General features: G+C 34.5%; 1 protein-coding gene across 5 annotated transcripts in view; it reads right to left on the bottom strand.

Annotated features, from left to right (window-relative positions):
* LOC107719545 (calmodulin-regulated spectrin-associated protein 2-like) overlaps positions 1-16074 on the bottom strand; it is a 38293-nt gene extending 22219 nt beyond the window's left edge. For all 5 annotated transcript variants that reach the window (XM_016526976.1, XM_016526977.1, XM_016526978.1 and 2 more), the window contains exons 1-2: positions 15469-16074; positions 9954-10213 (exon numbers count right to left, since the gene is read on the bottom strand). In XM_016526976.1, coding sequence (XP_016382462.1) covers positions 9954-10213; positions 15469-15607 — 399 coding nt within the window. In that variant the 5' untranslated portion in view covers positions 15608-16074. The remainder of the gene's footprint in view (positions 1-9953; positions 10214-15468) is intronic.
* Positions 16075-16295: the final 221 nt, after the last annotated feature.

Here is a 16295-nt window from a genome sequence, read left to right as displayed (position 1 = left end):
TATCACACACCATATCCTCCAAAACAATAAAAAAAAAATATATATTTAAAATATGTTAATAAACAATGATATATACATGCTGTAAATAAAATAATAAATATAATAATAATATTAGTTCACAGCTGAATTAACTTCTTTTAATAATTTTTTTAATTTATTATTTTATTTACATTAATTAAATTTTTTATTATTTTATATACATATATATATATATGTGTGTGTGTGTGTGTGTGTATGTATATATATATTTATGTATATATCACAGCATTTATTATTATTTAATTTATTTATAATTTTTCATTATTTTGATTGATTTACAGCATATTATAACATTGTTTATGCTGAATTCTCTAGATGCAGATCTTACACATTTCTTATCACTGCACTTTTTGCTGCCTGGGAAGCTTTCTGACCTTTCATTGTAAATCTAAGTGTCTGTTAAGATGAACAGGTAGTTCAGAATGTCACAGCGCAGCTTTTCTGTCACATCAGATGTGTATGAGTGCAGTTCGATGGAAAGATTCACTCTGGTGGATCCCAGTGACACTGAGTTATGCTGTTCAGTCAGCAATTTTTTTCAGTTGAGTGGTTCTGATTTCCTCTCCACATGAGCTGCGACACTCCCACGTCTCATCACAGGGAAAAAAACAAAAACACAGAAGATGGGCTGCTGCATAAGAGCCGGGCTTCTCGTTTAAGCTGATTACATTTATAAATCCTTTTATTGATTGAACATTTTGCAGTCTAAATGGTCAGTGCATGCGCAATGATTTGATATTCTGGCTTGGGATGAAGATCTGTTCATAATATCTTCAAAACAGAGATCAACTGCTCACTGGATTATTAATTTTGGGCTTTTTTTATTTTTGGCGTATTACTTTTTCTATGGGGACAGCAAGACGGGGAATGAGATCGACTTATGTTGCAGGTTGGATTCGAACCTGTATTTCTCATGTGATCACCAAAGCTCCACAAAAAAGTATTTTCTAATCATGCATTTATAATCACATTCTCGTTGAAGATCTAAAACAAACACAGCACACAAATACAAAATTAGGCCGTTATGTAATGCAAAACCCATGTGCCAAAAAGCAACTTTTTCATATTTATCTGTCCTTGCAGAAAGAAGAAACTGTCTTGTAATGAATTTCTCATAAAGCACTGCTCTGTGTTTCCACTCCCAGCAGTTCCTGCTTTTCACAGCATCACAAATGCACCCAGAAATACTCACATCTGGGTAGAGCTGTACTGATTATCAAAATGCAAAGACTGCCATTTTACTGAATAAATATTTCATACGTGTTTGGCTAAAAATGTTGTAAATATATCAATATGACTAATTTACTTTTTTAATGGTATAGTTATATTGATAATATTAATATTGATAATGACAAATGTTTTGGCCAAAGTGTGCATACCTATAACAAACACAGCAAACCTGGAGCAAGCAAGAAAGAAAGAAAGAAAATATTTTTCTTAAAAAACTACATCCCTACAAACAAACACCGTAAACCAGTGGTCACCAACCTTTTTAGGCCCAAGATCCCTGACCTCGGCCTTTATGAAAGACAAGATCTACCTATTGAAGAACTGATCGAAAAAGATATTCCAGATTGTACTTCAAATTTGAGGCCTTTTACTTGGTATTTTAATTAGTGATGTGCCGGTCATAGCTGATTCAGAATTCAGAATTTCTTTTCTTTCTTTTTTTTTTAACTAGCAAATTGGATTCTGATACTGATACTGATTTTTAAGCAAATTTATTTATTGGCTATTTGCTTTATAACAAACAAACTGGCTTTAAACAAAAATATCTAGCCATTTGAAATTAGAGGCAACCACTGCATTTTAATCACGATCTGCACGGGTTCCCTTCAGTGATACATTAATATAACCCCAGAAATGTAATGCATTTTTGTACTTATTTTACTGTTATTTTCGGGATTTACTGGGACAGTGATAAAGATCGCGATCGACGGGTTGGCGACCACTTTCCCGTAAACCTAGAGCTTGATAGAAAGAAAGGAAGAAAGTCACAATTTATATTTAAAATGTCAAAATATTTTTTAAACATTAAATGCTTGCAATATTTAAAATTTGTAAGATTAGAAAAAAGTGATTTCCTGTCACGCTGAGGTACATTTTATCTGCTGAGTCTGATTGATGAGGACAAAAACATCATAGCAGCGTAATCTAATGCGCTGCTGCACTGTAACGCACACACATAGTCTACAGACAGTAGCGCGTACATCACGCGCACATAATCATTCAGCGCGGAAATGTATTGTCAACACTGTTCTGTGATTTCTCAATAAAATAGCTTAGAAACTGAAAAGTTCAAGCATATAACTTATTAATAGCTATTAATAACTAAATCCCACAGCTTCACTACTAGTAGAGAGACGCTGCCAGGTAGAATTAATTCACACACGCAGTCGCTCTCACTAATGCATTCATATTAATGTAATCTTTACTGTGCTACTTTATCTGTATCTGATTTAGAATGAGCAGAAATCTGTGAGAAATATAACGACCCAATGACAAAAGAACTGATAAAAAAGCTGTTATAGGAGCAACAGCCATGTGGGCAGCGCTGTGTCATATGCCATAGCTGTGCACAAGCTGTTTGTCACAGCTCCAGACTTATTTGTTCATTAATGACGTCATCAGCGACTAGTCGACTTCGACTCGACTTTCATCACATAAAAGTCGACTTCAAAAAATCAGAAGTCGTTCAACCCCTAGCAGCCAGCCAAGAAAGACACAAGCTAAGCAAAAGCTTCGTGCAATCTTTCCTTTTAATCCTCAATTTGAAGATTACTTTTACCTTGGCTTTTTGGGATTTAAATTGCACTTTGCACTAATGGATCCACCTTGCACGCACGCTGCCTCCCGCCTTTACAGGGCATTGCTATGGCAACAAAGCGTGTGCGAGCAGCGGGGAGAGGGGAGCGTCAGGCCGGGATGCCTGTGCCTCTTGCAGAGCTATAGCTTTCAGCCTGACTGTTATTGTTTGTAACGCTGCACACTAGCATTTGGTTAACAAGTTTGTGGGGATTAATGTGGGAATATTGATGGAAAGTAGTTGAAGGAATAAACAGGAGCTGGAAGTATAAAAATATAGTGCCATGGCTTAGTGGTTAGCTTAGCACAGCACACATGCATTGAGCAGTAGTGCTTATGCAGGAAATGCAAGTTCGATTTTGAGAAGAATCTCAAGGAGCAGGAAAGCAGGAAATACCCAATCACCATGTGCGCCCTTTGAGCCTGCATTAATACAATAACAATTATTGCACAGAATGTTGTCAAATCAAAAAAGTATTTCAATCGTGCATTTACTTGCTTTAAATATAACTACTTGCAAGAACTTAATAATAAAAGGAATAACAGTTCATCCAAAAATTTTAATTAGTTTTCATTTACTCACCATCAAGCATCCAAATATAATATTTAATATTACAGAGGAATTAAAAGTACATTTCCCCAGAAAATCGCAATTCTCTTTTGAAAGATTCACATTTAAATAGGAAAAAAATGTTAAAATGCGGGAACGCAGGAAATACCCAATCACCATGTGCGCCCTTTGAGCCTGCATTAATACAATAACAATTATTGCACAGAATGTTGTCAAATCAAAAAAGTATTTCAACACTGACGCAAAGAGACAGGAAGACTAGGTACCATCAAGCATCCAAATATAATATTTAATACTATTGAGAAACTAAATGTGCATTTCCCCAATAAATCACAACAATCATTTGTAGAGATTCTCATTTTATTAGGAAGAATCTCAAAAAGTGGGAAAGTAGGAAATACCCAATCACCATGTGCGCCCTTGGAGCCTGCGTCAGTACAATCACAACTACTGCATCAAATTGACTCAAATCAAATCTATATACATGAACCTAATTGCAAAATGTAAAGGAATAGTTCACCCAAAATTTAAAATGAGTTATCATTTACTCACTATGAAGCATCCAAATATACAGTGTGTATAGAAAAGAATCACCCCCCTTTAAAATAATGACATTTTGTTGCTTTGCAGCCTGAAATGAAGACGGACATAGTTTTTGTTTTATCCAGCTGTATTTACTCTTACTTTGCAACTTATAACATCCAAGAGAAAGATAGAACACCAACATGTCAGAAAAATACATAAAAAACAGAATCACTGAGTTGGAAAAAGGAAAACCTAATAACAAAACGTACTGCCTCTATTCACGATCGGCAAGCATTGATGCCAAGAGACAGGAAGTAGGTCAAGTGTGCATACGGCACTGGTTTGTGAATTATGCAGAAGTCTGTCTCGAATGCAATAACTTTAGTTCGGGTTCATGCCATGCAGATGTATGTATACTACATATAAAATACAAGTTCTTGGACTTCTAAAAATTGAGACGGGTGGACTTTAAGTAATGTAGTCGCTTCATTGTAGCGACTCATTTTCTGTATAAATTTAACAAGCAAGCATTTTTCTCCGGAAATAAAAATGTTCTGAGTGTTGTCACATTGTCAGTTCCCTACTGTGCATGTATGTAAATAACATCCATCCCTGAGGAGCCTAAAGCGCTAAATAAGACTCTCTCTCATTGTCTGCCAGGGCCAGATATAGCGTCATGTCACTGAGAGGCTGCATACTTGCATCTCTGCTGTTATAATTTACACTTGTCAAAACATTCATTAGTCTTAATTAAGCACAATTCATTCTCAGAGTAACGATGCAAGGGTACTGATCTCTATGGACTGAGCAGTTTGTACCAACATGAACACACATATATATATATATATATATATATATATATATACACACACATATATTTTCTGCATGTTGTATCACATCTATGCGTGCTGTTTGACTACCAGACTGATATAAAATTAATTAAACCCTGAACACAATGGCTATTATAACAATGTTTTTCTCATTGTGGCATGACTATGTGGGTGAGAGTGTGAGCTGCGTATATGTTCATATGTATGTATTTCTGAGTGAGTCTATAATGTAGAATGAATGCAGGGTTGTGTGTGGGTGGCCGGCAGCTGCAGGAGCAAATACGATTCTTCAGGAGAGAGAGGGAGAGAGAGAGAGAGATGATAAAGCAATAAAGACATTTTTCCATATACGATTTTCCTTAAACGTCTGAATTTGAATTAAAGTTACATTTCCAAAACTTCCGCAGTCCATCCAACCCATTTACGCAAACTAAGAATGTCAATGTAATGATGTCCGAGCAACAAACACATCAACATATCACCGTCCAATCACAAGAGAGGTTATTTACATACATTAAATGTAGTAGTCTTAAAGGTACAGTAGCAGAAATGCGGTTCAATTATAAAGATCAGAGGGAAAATGAAAAAAAAGGTTAGGGATGCACCGATACCGATACTGGTATTGGTATTGGGCCTGATACTGAGCTCCTGTACTCGTACTCGTTAAAATGCCCCGATACCAAACGCCGATACCACACAGCATGTGATAAGTGCCATATTCAGACAAAGAATGGTTTCTGTACCCAATATTTTAAAAATTTACAAATGCAATGAAAATATTGGTATCGGTACTTGGTATCGGCAAGTACCAAAAATAAAAGTATCGGTATCGGGCGAGTACTGGAAAAAGTGGTATCGGTGCATCCCTAAAAAAGGTCATGTAAAAATAAATTATGACTGTTTTGAACCCTTATAAGCAGATTTAGATTTTAAAAAAGTGTATGATAAAGCCCTTTACTGTCAAGAACATTTCAATGCACAAGCAGATGCAACACTGATCACCTCACGAAACTCTCAGGTTTTGCCTCTCACACATCCAAAATAGAAGCCCGGCTGAATTATTGATGGTAAAGCGCCGTTCAATTGGTGCAGTCAAACCTTATTAATGTGTGAGGAAGTTTCTCCAAAACAGCAGGACACTGTCATCACAACCAAACCACTATCCCATCAAATTCATCCCTAAAGAACAGAAGATAAGCCAAGTAGACGGCCTCTAAATGTAGCATTTTTAATACAGATGGATCGATATTAAAAAGTTCTTGGTGCATATCGATAACCAGTAACTACTGTAATTATAACTGCCAGTAGGCTAAATGTATGCAAATATATGCAACAACAACAACAGTGATGAACAGAAACTGAAAGTATTTGTCCGAAACATAAATTTTTTTTTTTGAATAATTAGTGTTTCACTGATTATGCTTTTTGAATGTGTCAGTGTTCATTTTGTGCACACAACATGGATGAAGTACAACAGTAAAGATGTCAGCAGTGTGGACGCACTTCACAGTGACCAAAAATGATGTTAGAGTAGAAGTATGTAGAATTTGTTTGGCTGAAATGTCAGCAACAAGTCACCTCTCAAAGAACTTACTACTTATTACTGGTTTAATTTATCACCTTAGTTCAACTACCCAATTACCCAAATTTAATTACCAAAACTCTCTTTTTGGTTCTTGGCTAAATTAAAACTTTCATTTCGGATTCAGCATTTCTGTAAAAAAAAAAGAAAAAAAAAACATTTTGGCCCTTCACTTACAGTATAATAATAATAATTTTACATTTCTAAAATACTAAAAACGAATAAGTAAAATTAGTACCTTTTAAGTTTTTTCAAGTTTTTTAAGCGCAAAGTCACATTAAACACAAAGTTTAATTTTGGTTTTGTTAAACAAAAAAAACAAAAAATAAAAATAAAAATAAAATGTTTGGTGCTTCACTAATAATTTAAAATGTTTGAATAATTTAAGTAAATAAATAAAAATCACTTTTAAGTTTGCTAAAGCACATTAAACAAAACTTTAATTTCGTTTCAGTGTGTTTTGGTGAAAATTCATTTTGGTGCATCACTAAAATTGAGAATAATTTAAAAAAAAATTATAATTAAGTTAATAAATAAAAATAGTACCTTTCATACTTTTCAAGTCACATTCTCATTACTACCATAAGAAATGCTACTGTTTAGCGAACATTACCATTAACTGTCTTCTTCTATCACTCCAGTCAACTTTTTCATACTACCAGTGAAATCAATTAATAACAATATAGTGAAGTAAAGAAGATGGCCAACTGTTTACTACATACAAAACATAAAATATAAAAAAGATTTTAGATTACATTTCAGAATTGGCAGACCCATACCGATAATTTAAAAACACTAGACCAGTGCAATCCAAAATTTTCACTAATGGTTTGTAGAGAGGTGTTTTATTTAGAAAGTTCAGAAGCCAGACTCAAACCCATGTCACCTGCATCAGCACCAATCGCCGTGCCAAAGCTCCAACATAGGGTTTAACTTCAGGTTATTAGTTAAAATAACTAATTAGTTAATTATTAGTTAATTATTAGTTAAAAAGCTGTAAATTCAACCTAGATTCCGTCGGCATTCAATGAGTCCAAATCTGTCAATAACGACCCAGTGGAAGAATAAAACAAAGTGAAGTGACGTGACATGTGTTAGTGCTCTGCATTTATCCCATCCAAAGTGCACACACACAGCAGTGAACACACACACACCGTGAACAGACACCCGGAGCAGTGGGCAGCCATTTATGCTGCGGCGCCCGGGGAGCAGTTGGGGGTTCGGTGCCTTGCTCAAGGGCACCTCAGTCGTGGTATTGAAGGTGGGAGAGAGCGCTGTACATTCACTCCCCCCACCGACAATCCCTGCCGGTACGAGACTCGAACTCGCAACCTTTGGGTTACGAGTCCGACTCTCTAACCATTAGGCCACGACTTCCCCAAACCTTTACACTCAGTTTATAATGTAGTATTTTCCCAAAACGGGAAAAGCCACAAAGCCGAAAAACTCGCTCCCTTTTTTACTTTTTTACTTTCTACTTTAACCAGGCTAAACAGGTTAAAGTAGAGCATGAGAAGACTGACAGATCTTGTAGTCAGGCAGCTTACTGCAGCCGAGCAGACAGATGGACGGCTTTCTGACGCTAATGCGGATTTGTGGGCTCTGAGTTTGAGGTGCTGAAACATTCATTGGTTTGTAGAGATCAAGCCGTAAAGGCCTGGATCAATGAGTGCAGCTATGCAGTCGGCTACATGCAGATACAATAGCTTGGGGACTTTAAATTGTAGAGAAATAACAACCAGCAGAGCGACGTAATCATTTAACATAATAAAAATAATCAGTTTGTCAAGGGGAGCACAGAATATAGTTACTAGTATCATTATTGGCACTATGCAAAATGGTTATTCACGCAGCGCAGAGATCGTTTGTGATGATATGTGTTCGGTTGAGGATGAGGAAGCCAGAGGCACAGCAAACAGCGGCACGGTAATTAAACATCAACAGGAAGTTGCTCACACAACAACAGAACTCTTTATATCTTTAAAGCAGATGCTATGAGCCTGAAATACATCTTCAATTAAACAATGTGAAAACTGACAAGATAAAGGACTTAAAACAGAGAGAGATTTATAAGATGTCTATCCAATCCTGATGTATTCCTAGGGGTACAGGATATATCTGCAGCATATTGGTTGATATTTAATTGATTAATTTAATTGTTCATGCATATTTCTTCTATTTTTGCATTTAGATTAGCTTTGTCATCATCTATCGCTCACTTAAAGGGGTCATATGATGCTTTTTTAAAGATCATTATTTTGTGTATTTGGTGTAACAGAATATGTTGACATGCTTTAATGTTCAAAAAACACATTATTTTTCAAATACTGTACATTATTGTAGGTCCTATATGCCCCGCCTCTCTCAAAAGCTTCGTTTTTCTACAAAGTCCCTCCTTCCGACAAATGCAGTCTGCTCTGATTGGCCAGCATTATGTAAATATTTCCACATAGTGAGGTAGAAATGTGGGGGCGTGTTAGAACGAGCCGTTTTAGGGGGGCGTGGCAGAGTCTTAACTTTGATAAAGAATATCTCTTTGGATTTGAGACTTTAGTCTTTGCAACTTCAGGGATCTTATCTATGCACAATCAGCTTGTAACACTCCAAAGAGAAAGGAAAACTTGAATTCGCATCATATGACCCCTTTAAAGCAGTGTTGTTATCGGTAACTAAAATTATTAAAAATATTTTTTGTTTTTGTAAATAATGCTGAAATAAAATAAACTGTAAATAAAATAAATAAATAAAAATGAAACATAAATATTAGATTAAACACTTAAACTGAAAAAAAAAACTTGTAAATTATTAATGCTAAAACCGAAATTATTGCTAAATGGAAATATTAAAACATAATAATAATAAAAATGACAAAACCACAAAGCCAAAATTCATTTTTAAAATTAAAATTAAAATTGAAAGAAAAAAATATTATATATATAAGAGCTGTCAATCGTTTTAAAAAAAATAGTCACACAGATATCTGTAATTAATCACAATGAATTACACAAATGCTAATTCAACATTATTAAATACTATATAAATATAATATAAATAATACAAAAATAACACTTAATTTTTAAAAACAGAAAATCTCAATACTTTAATGTTATGATGCCAAAATTCATTTGTAGCATTTAAAACGATTGATTTTCATTTGTAGCATTTTAAATTTGTAGCATTTTTTATAGACAAGATTGCATAGAATTAATTTTAATAGCAGTCATTTATCAATTGATAATTCATAGGCTTATTGGTATCAGCCAAAATGTTTAATATCAATGCATCCCTACTAGTATTTCTAATTAAAGCCGAATAATAAACATACAGGATCAGGTGTGACAGAAAAGATTTGTCTGACCAACATGTAAATTGACCAATCACAGTTTGTTTTAGTGAGCCATTAAAGAATGGGCTTTATCTGAAGGCATTGGTCAGACAAGTGACATTAACCACATTCGAAAGTGGCCTGAATTGGATGTAAAAAAAATCTGATAGTGTTTTTTGCCATTTATGCAAAATATCCAAGATCCACCTGTTCCAGATGTCAGTGAAATACAATCAGCGTGTAAATGAAACATGTGAAAAGGGCAGGTTCTCTCACCATCTGAATGGGTTTCTTCTGCAGGTCTCTCTCGGTCACCAGTCTCTCCTGGTCGGTGACGTACAGGCCCTTCTGAGCCAGAGCCTGAATGACGGCGTCATGACCCAGCAGAGGTTTGACAGCATCGCTCTTTAAAATCAGACTCCCTGCTCGGCAGTACAGCTCAGCTGACAGCAGAAGACCCACCACCGGAGGCTTCAGGTGCTCCTGCTCATACTGGTCCCTGTAGAAAGGCTCGTTCAGGTCTTCTGGAACACTGTCTGCAAGATGACAGAACCTCAATTAATGTTATCCATTTTGTAATTAATATAAATTTTTCATACTGTACATTATAATGTTGTGATGCCTAAATTCACTTTAGCATTTTCTAAAGTTTGATTTTAGTTTTTAGTATTTTTTATTTTTTTAGAATCATAATATCGCCTATTTATCGGTTATAGGCCATTACATAAAAACTGTTGTCAGCTTATCACCGTTGGTATTTAAATCTAAATACATAATACAAAAAAAAAAAAATTTTTTTTTTGCTATCCTGTATAATTAGCAATATAACCACAGAATAATAGCAAATAGTTATAAACATGCATGAATGAGAAAATAAGACACAAAATTCACATTTTGTAGCATTTAAAAAGGCAGTTTTTTTTGTTGACAATTTTATTTATACAAACTGCATAGAATTTTAATATCGGCAATTTATCGGTTACTGGCCTTAATATAGAAATAATTATCGGCTTATTGGGGGACAATTTTATTTATTTAGAAAAAATAGCATAGAATTGTAACATCGGCTATTTATCAGTTATTGACCTTAATATAGAAATAATTATCGGCTTACAAGTGTTGGTATTTAAACATAAATATATAAGATTCATCATATTAATCAGTCCCTCTAGTTTTCGCAATTCTGTGATTGTGGAATCAGCAAAATGTCAGGTTTTTTTGCAATCTTGCATAATTCACAATTTAACCACAAAATAATTACAAAAGCACAGTACTACTTATGTGTAACAATGAAACATGCATGCATGAGAAAAAAAAAACGATAAAGAACTCAATTCTCGCTGTATTTGCTTCTTTGTTCTTATTTTTAATAACAAAAATAAAATTAAATGACAAAGTAGCTATATCTTGTTTTTTTAATTTGTCAGAATTTGGTAAGACATGAAAATAAACAAGCTTTTTGTTTGGTTTAGTAGTTTGTTTTTGTAGTATCCTAATTATTAATTTTCCACAAAATTCTGGAAATTACTGCCATGAGATTTGATCCCAAAAAACACAAAAATATAGTGAAATCCTGGTGGGACTGATTACTTTCATATCAAGACACCTTCCCTCTGTTATGTCATAGCAGACAGCTGAGTCAGTGAGATTTTATTATTTTTTTTCTGAATTTCAAAGATCAAAGTACTTTTCATCTTCAGCACAGCTAAATATAGCTAAAGCTCGGTGTTTTCCGATCCTCTGTGCAAGTGTAATTTACTCTCACCCGGGCAGATGAAGGAAAGGAGAAAGTCCTTAAAGGGGTCATATGATGCTTTTTTAAAGATCATTATTTTGTGTATTTGGTGTAACAGAATATGTTGACATGCTTTAATGTTCAAAAAACACATCATTTTTCAAATACTGTACATTATTGTAGGTCCTCTATGCCCCGCCTCTCTCAAACGCTTCGTTTTCTACAAAGTCCCTCCTTCCAACAAGCGCAGTCTGCTCTGATTGGCCAGCTGACCCAGTGCATTGTGATTGGCCAAACACCGCAAGCACTCGTCGGAAATGTAACGCCCCTTACCATAATCGTGAGCTTCATCTTTCAAAAGACAGTAAATAATGTCATTAGTTTTACCATCAGTTCAAGCCCGAAAGGGGAACAGAGTCACGTGGCAGACTTGTAACACTCCAAAGAGAAAGGAAAACTTGAAATCGCATCATATGACCCCTTTAAAGGAAGCGAGACAGTGTCTACCACACAGCTACAAAATCAAAAATATAATTAACACGAGTTCACACGTTGACAGAATAAATGCTTTCACAGATCCGAATGAGGTCACCGTATCTATGGAGAACCGAGATGTTTAGTTATTTATGGAGACGTGTGAGAGTTTGGGAGAACGCTTGTATCCTTATTACCTGTACATGCTTTCAATGTTCTGTGTTAAACCTGATTGTGGTAATGGCAAAACAGATTTGAACCATTCTGTATGAATGAATGTCTTACTAGAGATGTTGACAATACGCAAAAATGACAAGCTACCTTCATTGTCAATTAACAGCTTTCACGAAGGCTTTTAAAACGGGTCTATATGATAAAACAGTAGATCAAACATTGCACTGATGGTATCAGAGCCACAAGGCGTTGACGATGTAAGTCAAAAATATGACTGTGTCGAGCCAGGCCGCGGTTGCCATGGCAACAATAGGGAGGCTGATCGATTCCCCTGCCGACCGTATGTATCCAGGAGCTCCTCACGAGCCGCATCAAAGACAGATGGAGAGACAGGAACTACACAGGTGTTTAGATTTTGTGCTTCTAGAGCCTGACAATATGTCGAATATCATGATGATGATTCACTATGATTTTGCCGCCGATATAAACTGAAGTAATTCCAATGTTTTTAATACACTCTGTAATTAATTTCTGCAAATCAGCTGAAAATGCACATTTCAGTTGATTTCATCTGTGAAGTGGTTCAAAAGTGAATGAGATTAAGCAATTCATTTGCGTCTTCAAAATTCACAGAAGTTTTTGCGTGGCATTTTTGAATATGTGTAGAAAAACAGTTTTTAAAATTTATTTTATTTACTTATTTAACTTTTTTTTTTTTTGGTGCATTTAATTACAATATGTAATTTTAAAAAATATTATATGCAAACTGTTTTATTTTTTATTTTTAAGTACAAAAATCAGCAAGTTCACATATATTATCAAAAGTCTTGCAAATTTCATAAAACCAATTTTTTAAATTACATTTGAATGTTTTGCATATGAGATTTGCCTTACAAAAAATAAATTGCTAAATATATATGATATGTTTATGATAAAAAACACACTAAATAATCCAACAGATTTCTACATATTTTCACATAGAATCTCTAAATGAATATGGAGACAACATAAAGACAATATTTTACATATTACATATTTAAATATTTATTTAATTCTATTTTTACTAAGCACTATGAATGAAGGCCAGTATCACCAATACCAATACTGATGCCTCAAATAATTACATGTTTTTTTCTGGGGATAATAATAATAATAATAATAATAATAATAGCCATTACAATACAAATAAAAGCCAGGCCTAAATAGCTAATTATCAATTTTTTTTTTATATATACAGCTTTATCCGTATTATTTATTTTTATTAAGCTACAAAACATTTAATACCAACTTTTTAACTTAAATGAACTTTGAATTCACATTATTCACATAAACCTATTATTATAAATGTGACATTTATTTGTGCCTTTTATATAGTGTGTTTGGTGACGTTTCAGCTCTCGCTATTTATTTGAATGAGAGCTGGCAGTTCATCTTTTCCTCACTTTGAAGTTTATTTCACGAATTCATTTTCACAATAAATAAGTAATAAATGCTCGGTCGGTTTTCAAAAAGCAATGTGCTATCAAGCAAGAATGCATTGAAGAGATGAACCGAAAATAGAGTGCATGCCATTAAATGACCAATTAACTATCTCTATCTTTCCCAACTGACCAAAATGGATCAATGGAAAAGCTTTTATGGACTTTAAGCTGACCACTCTCTTTTCATTCAAACAACCGCTTGTATTTCATTTTAACTAGTTTTCTGGCATCACACTTATATATTTCTAAAGACTGCTACATTATGTTTTAAATAATACTATCGTGATCTGAAATGTGTTGATTTAATCACTTTTTTGCATGGAGAAATGTAGGCTTTTATCAGTTGTTCTGTCATCTGTCCTAGGGTTACACCCTCAAAACAATTCAACAAATGGGTCAATAACACCCTTAAGGCCTGTCAATCAGCCTACTGAACATTACCATATCCTCACCCTGGCGTTCAGTGTCTTGTTAATTGCGTTTAAGGTCACTTTAAATCAAAGATGCTAAACAATAACCGCTCTGACAGCAAGAGTTGTCATTTGTGTTGCGCATTGGCCTGATGACCTGACTGCGCATTTTAATGAGACGAGAGGACCTAAAGGAGACCAGATGGCCGGTGGTCATCAGTTAGCCAATCACAATGGGTTTGTGCTGTCAAAATAAACATACAGCTCAATGACTAGCTATCGAATAAATCTGGATGTCAAGCTAAAACCAATATGATAAACATGAATACGAGACTACATTAATGAGCACCATAAGGTCAGATTCAGGATACAAAGTGAGCTGTGAAGATGAAATTAGGACTCTGGCACTCATATATCACACTTTGGTTCTTGCTAATTGATATTCTGCCTGATATTCTTATGTTAACTTGCACTGCTAGTCAATCCATTTGTGAAAAAGAAGTGTACCTAATTGTACTGAACAAGCACATGTTGTGTAATTCAATTCTTCAAATTATATTTAAAAAAACAAACAAACAAAAAAACTGGACTTGAAGATAATATAATTATTAAAATAAAAGGCCACTTAAGTGCATTAATGTCCACTTTTAAAACGTCCAATTTGCAATCATGTCAAATTAAAAGTTTTACTTGAAAATATAATTTAAATCATTATATTTAATAATCTTTTGTCATGCTTTAAAGAAGTTCATTTATTGTGATGTGTTGACTAACATACTAAACCACATGTAAGTACTTGATTATAATTTGAACTGTCATGTTTTATTTGATATTACATTTAAAAGTTTATATATTTTAAATGTACTAAATTGTAATTGTAATTGCAAATATATTTAAATACATGATATATACAACAAGCTTCAGCAGAAATGACATTAAAGTATATTTTAGTTTTCTAAATGCTTGTCAACACACTCATACATTACATTCACTTCACACTTCATATTCTTTTAAAGAATGTTATTTCTGCAATAACAAGTACTCTTTTTAAAAATTTGCTAAAGTGCCCTTCTGTTTTAGTTTTGACATATAAATGCAAAAACATTGTGTATATATTGCGTGTATCGTTTATAAAATTATTCAGACACATTAATTGGATGGTAACCATTATGGTATGCTACCATGCAGTACTTGTTTTGTTAGTGTTGGATAACATTTTAGTGGATACAATTAATAAACAGCACTTACTTAACATGAGATTGTTTATAAAGTGACATGTTGCAATTGATGAATATTAACATTATGTAACATAATATAATACAAAATCCTCATTTTAGGGGTCTGCATGAGCAAAGTGCATTTATTAACACTCTAAATTTTACATTATAAAATGCATTCGTATTTAAATCTATATTTTTACATTTACATATGTTTGATATCAAATGCATTCAATGCAACACATCGGAAATCAAATCAAGAGACAAAGATGATGGTGGAGAAAGAGAAACGCCACCTACCTGTACCAAAGGCTTTGGCCACCAGCCATTTGAGGCTGGCTCTGATTTTAGCTCTATTAATATCATAATGATCAAAAGACTTGATGGCAGGAACAATGAAAGTCTTTTTCGGATCTCTGGAGTCGGTCAGATCTCCCATACTCACAGCTGCAGTGTCACATCCAGCACTTACAACGATGACATCTCTCCGAAGGAATTCAACGCATCAAATCGGACTTTTGCTTTTTTCTGTCACACACAGATCAGATTTTGTAACATACATGTGTCAGGTCGCTGTTCAAACACTTGGTTGGGCTTATTTTCACATCTATTTCGGGCCGATTCGGTAATAAAAGTGGGGTTCTGCCCAGAGAGTTTCATCCATTCTGGTACCCCAGATGAATTCGGCTGTTTTTCTCCTCAATGATCCTCCACGTCCCGCGTTATAAGAGGCAGTGGAGGTGTCGCTATCTAAAAAGTCTTTGTCTTCTTTAGGACGTCGCCATGCCCTACCCACATATTCCCATCTGGACATTTACGGTTATTCTCCCTCTATTCATCCAGTGTCCTGCGGTCTCCGTGCTGCTGCAGTGTGTGTGAGAGTGAGCTGTCTGCGCATGCGCGCTCCGCCCAACACGCCCAACACGCCAACAAACCCAAAACTGGCAGAAATTGGGTTGTGGCTAGAAGGGAAACAGCAAAAACCGGAAGCTAACAATAAATTTAATTTTCTACCTATTAGATTGTGTTTTATTAACGTCTACACCTACCCCAACCCTAAACCTACCCCTACCCCTTACAATAATGCTAATAATATCGTTGAAATATTATTATTATTTATTATAAGC

Source organism: Sinocyclocheilus rhinocerous, unplaced genomic scaffold (assembly GCF_001515625.1).
Source record: "Sinocyclocheilus rhinocerous isolate Xijiao unplaced genomic scaffold, SAMN03320098_v1.1 scaffold1294, whole genome shotgun sequence".
Taxonomy (NCBI): Eukaryota; Metazoa; Chordata; class Actinopteri; order Cypriniformes; family Cyprinidae; genus Sinocyclocheilus; species Sinocyclocheilus rhinocerous.
This window is presented reverse-complemented; position numbering and strand designations above follow the sequence as displayed.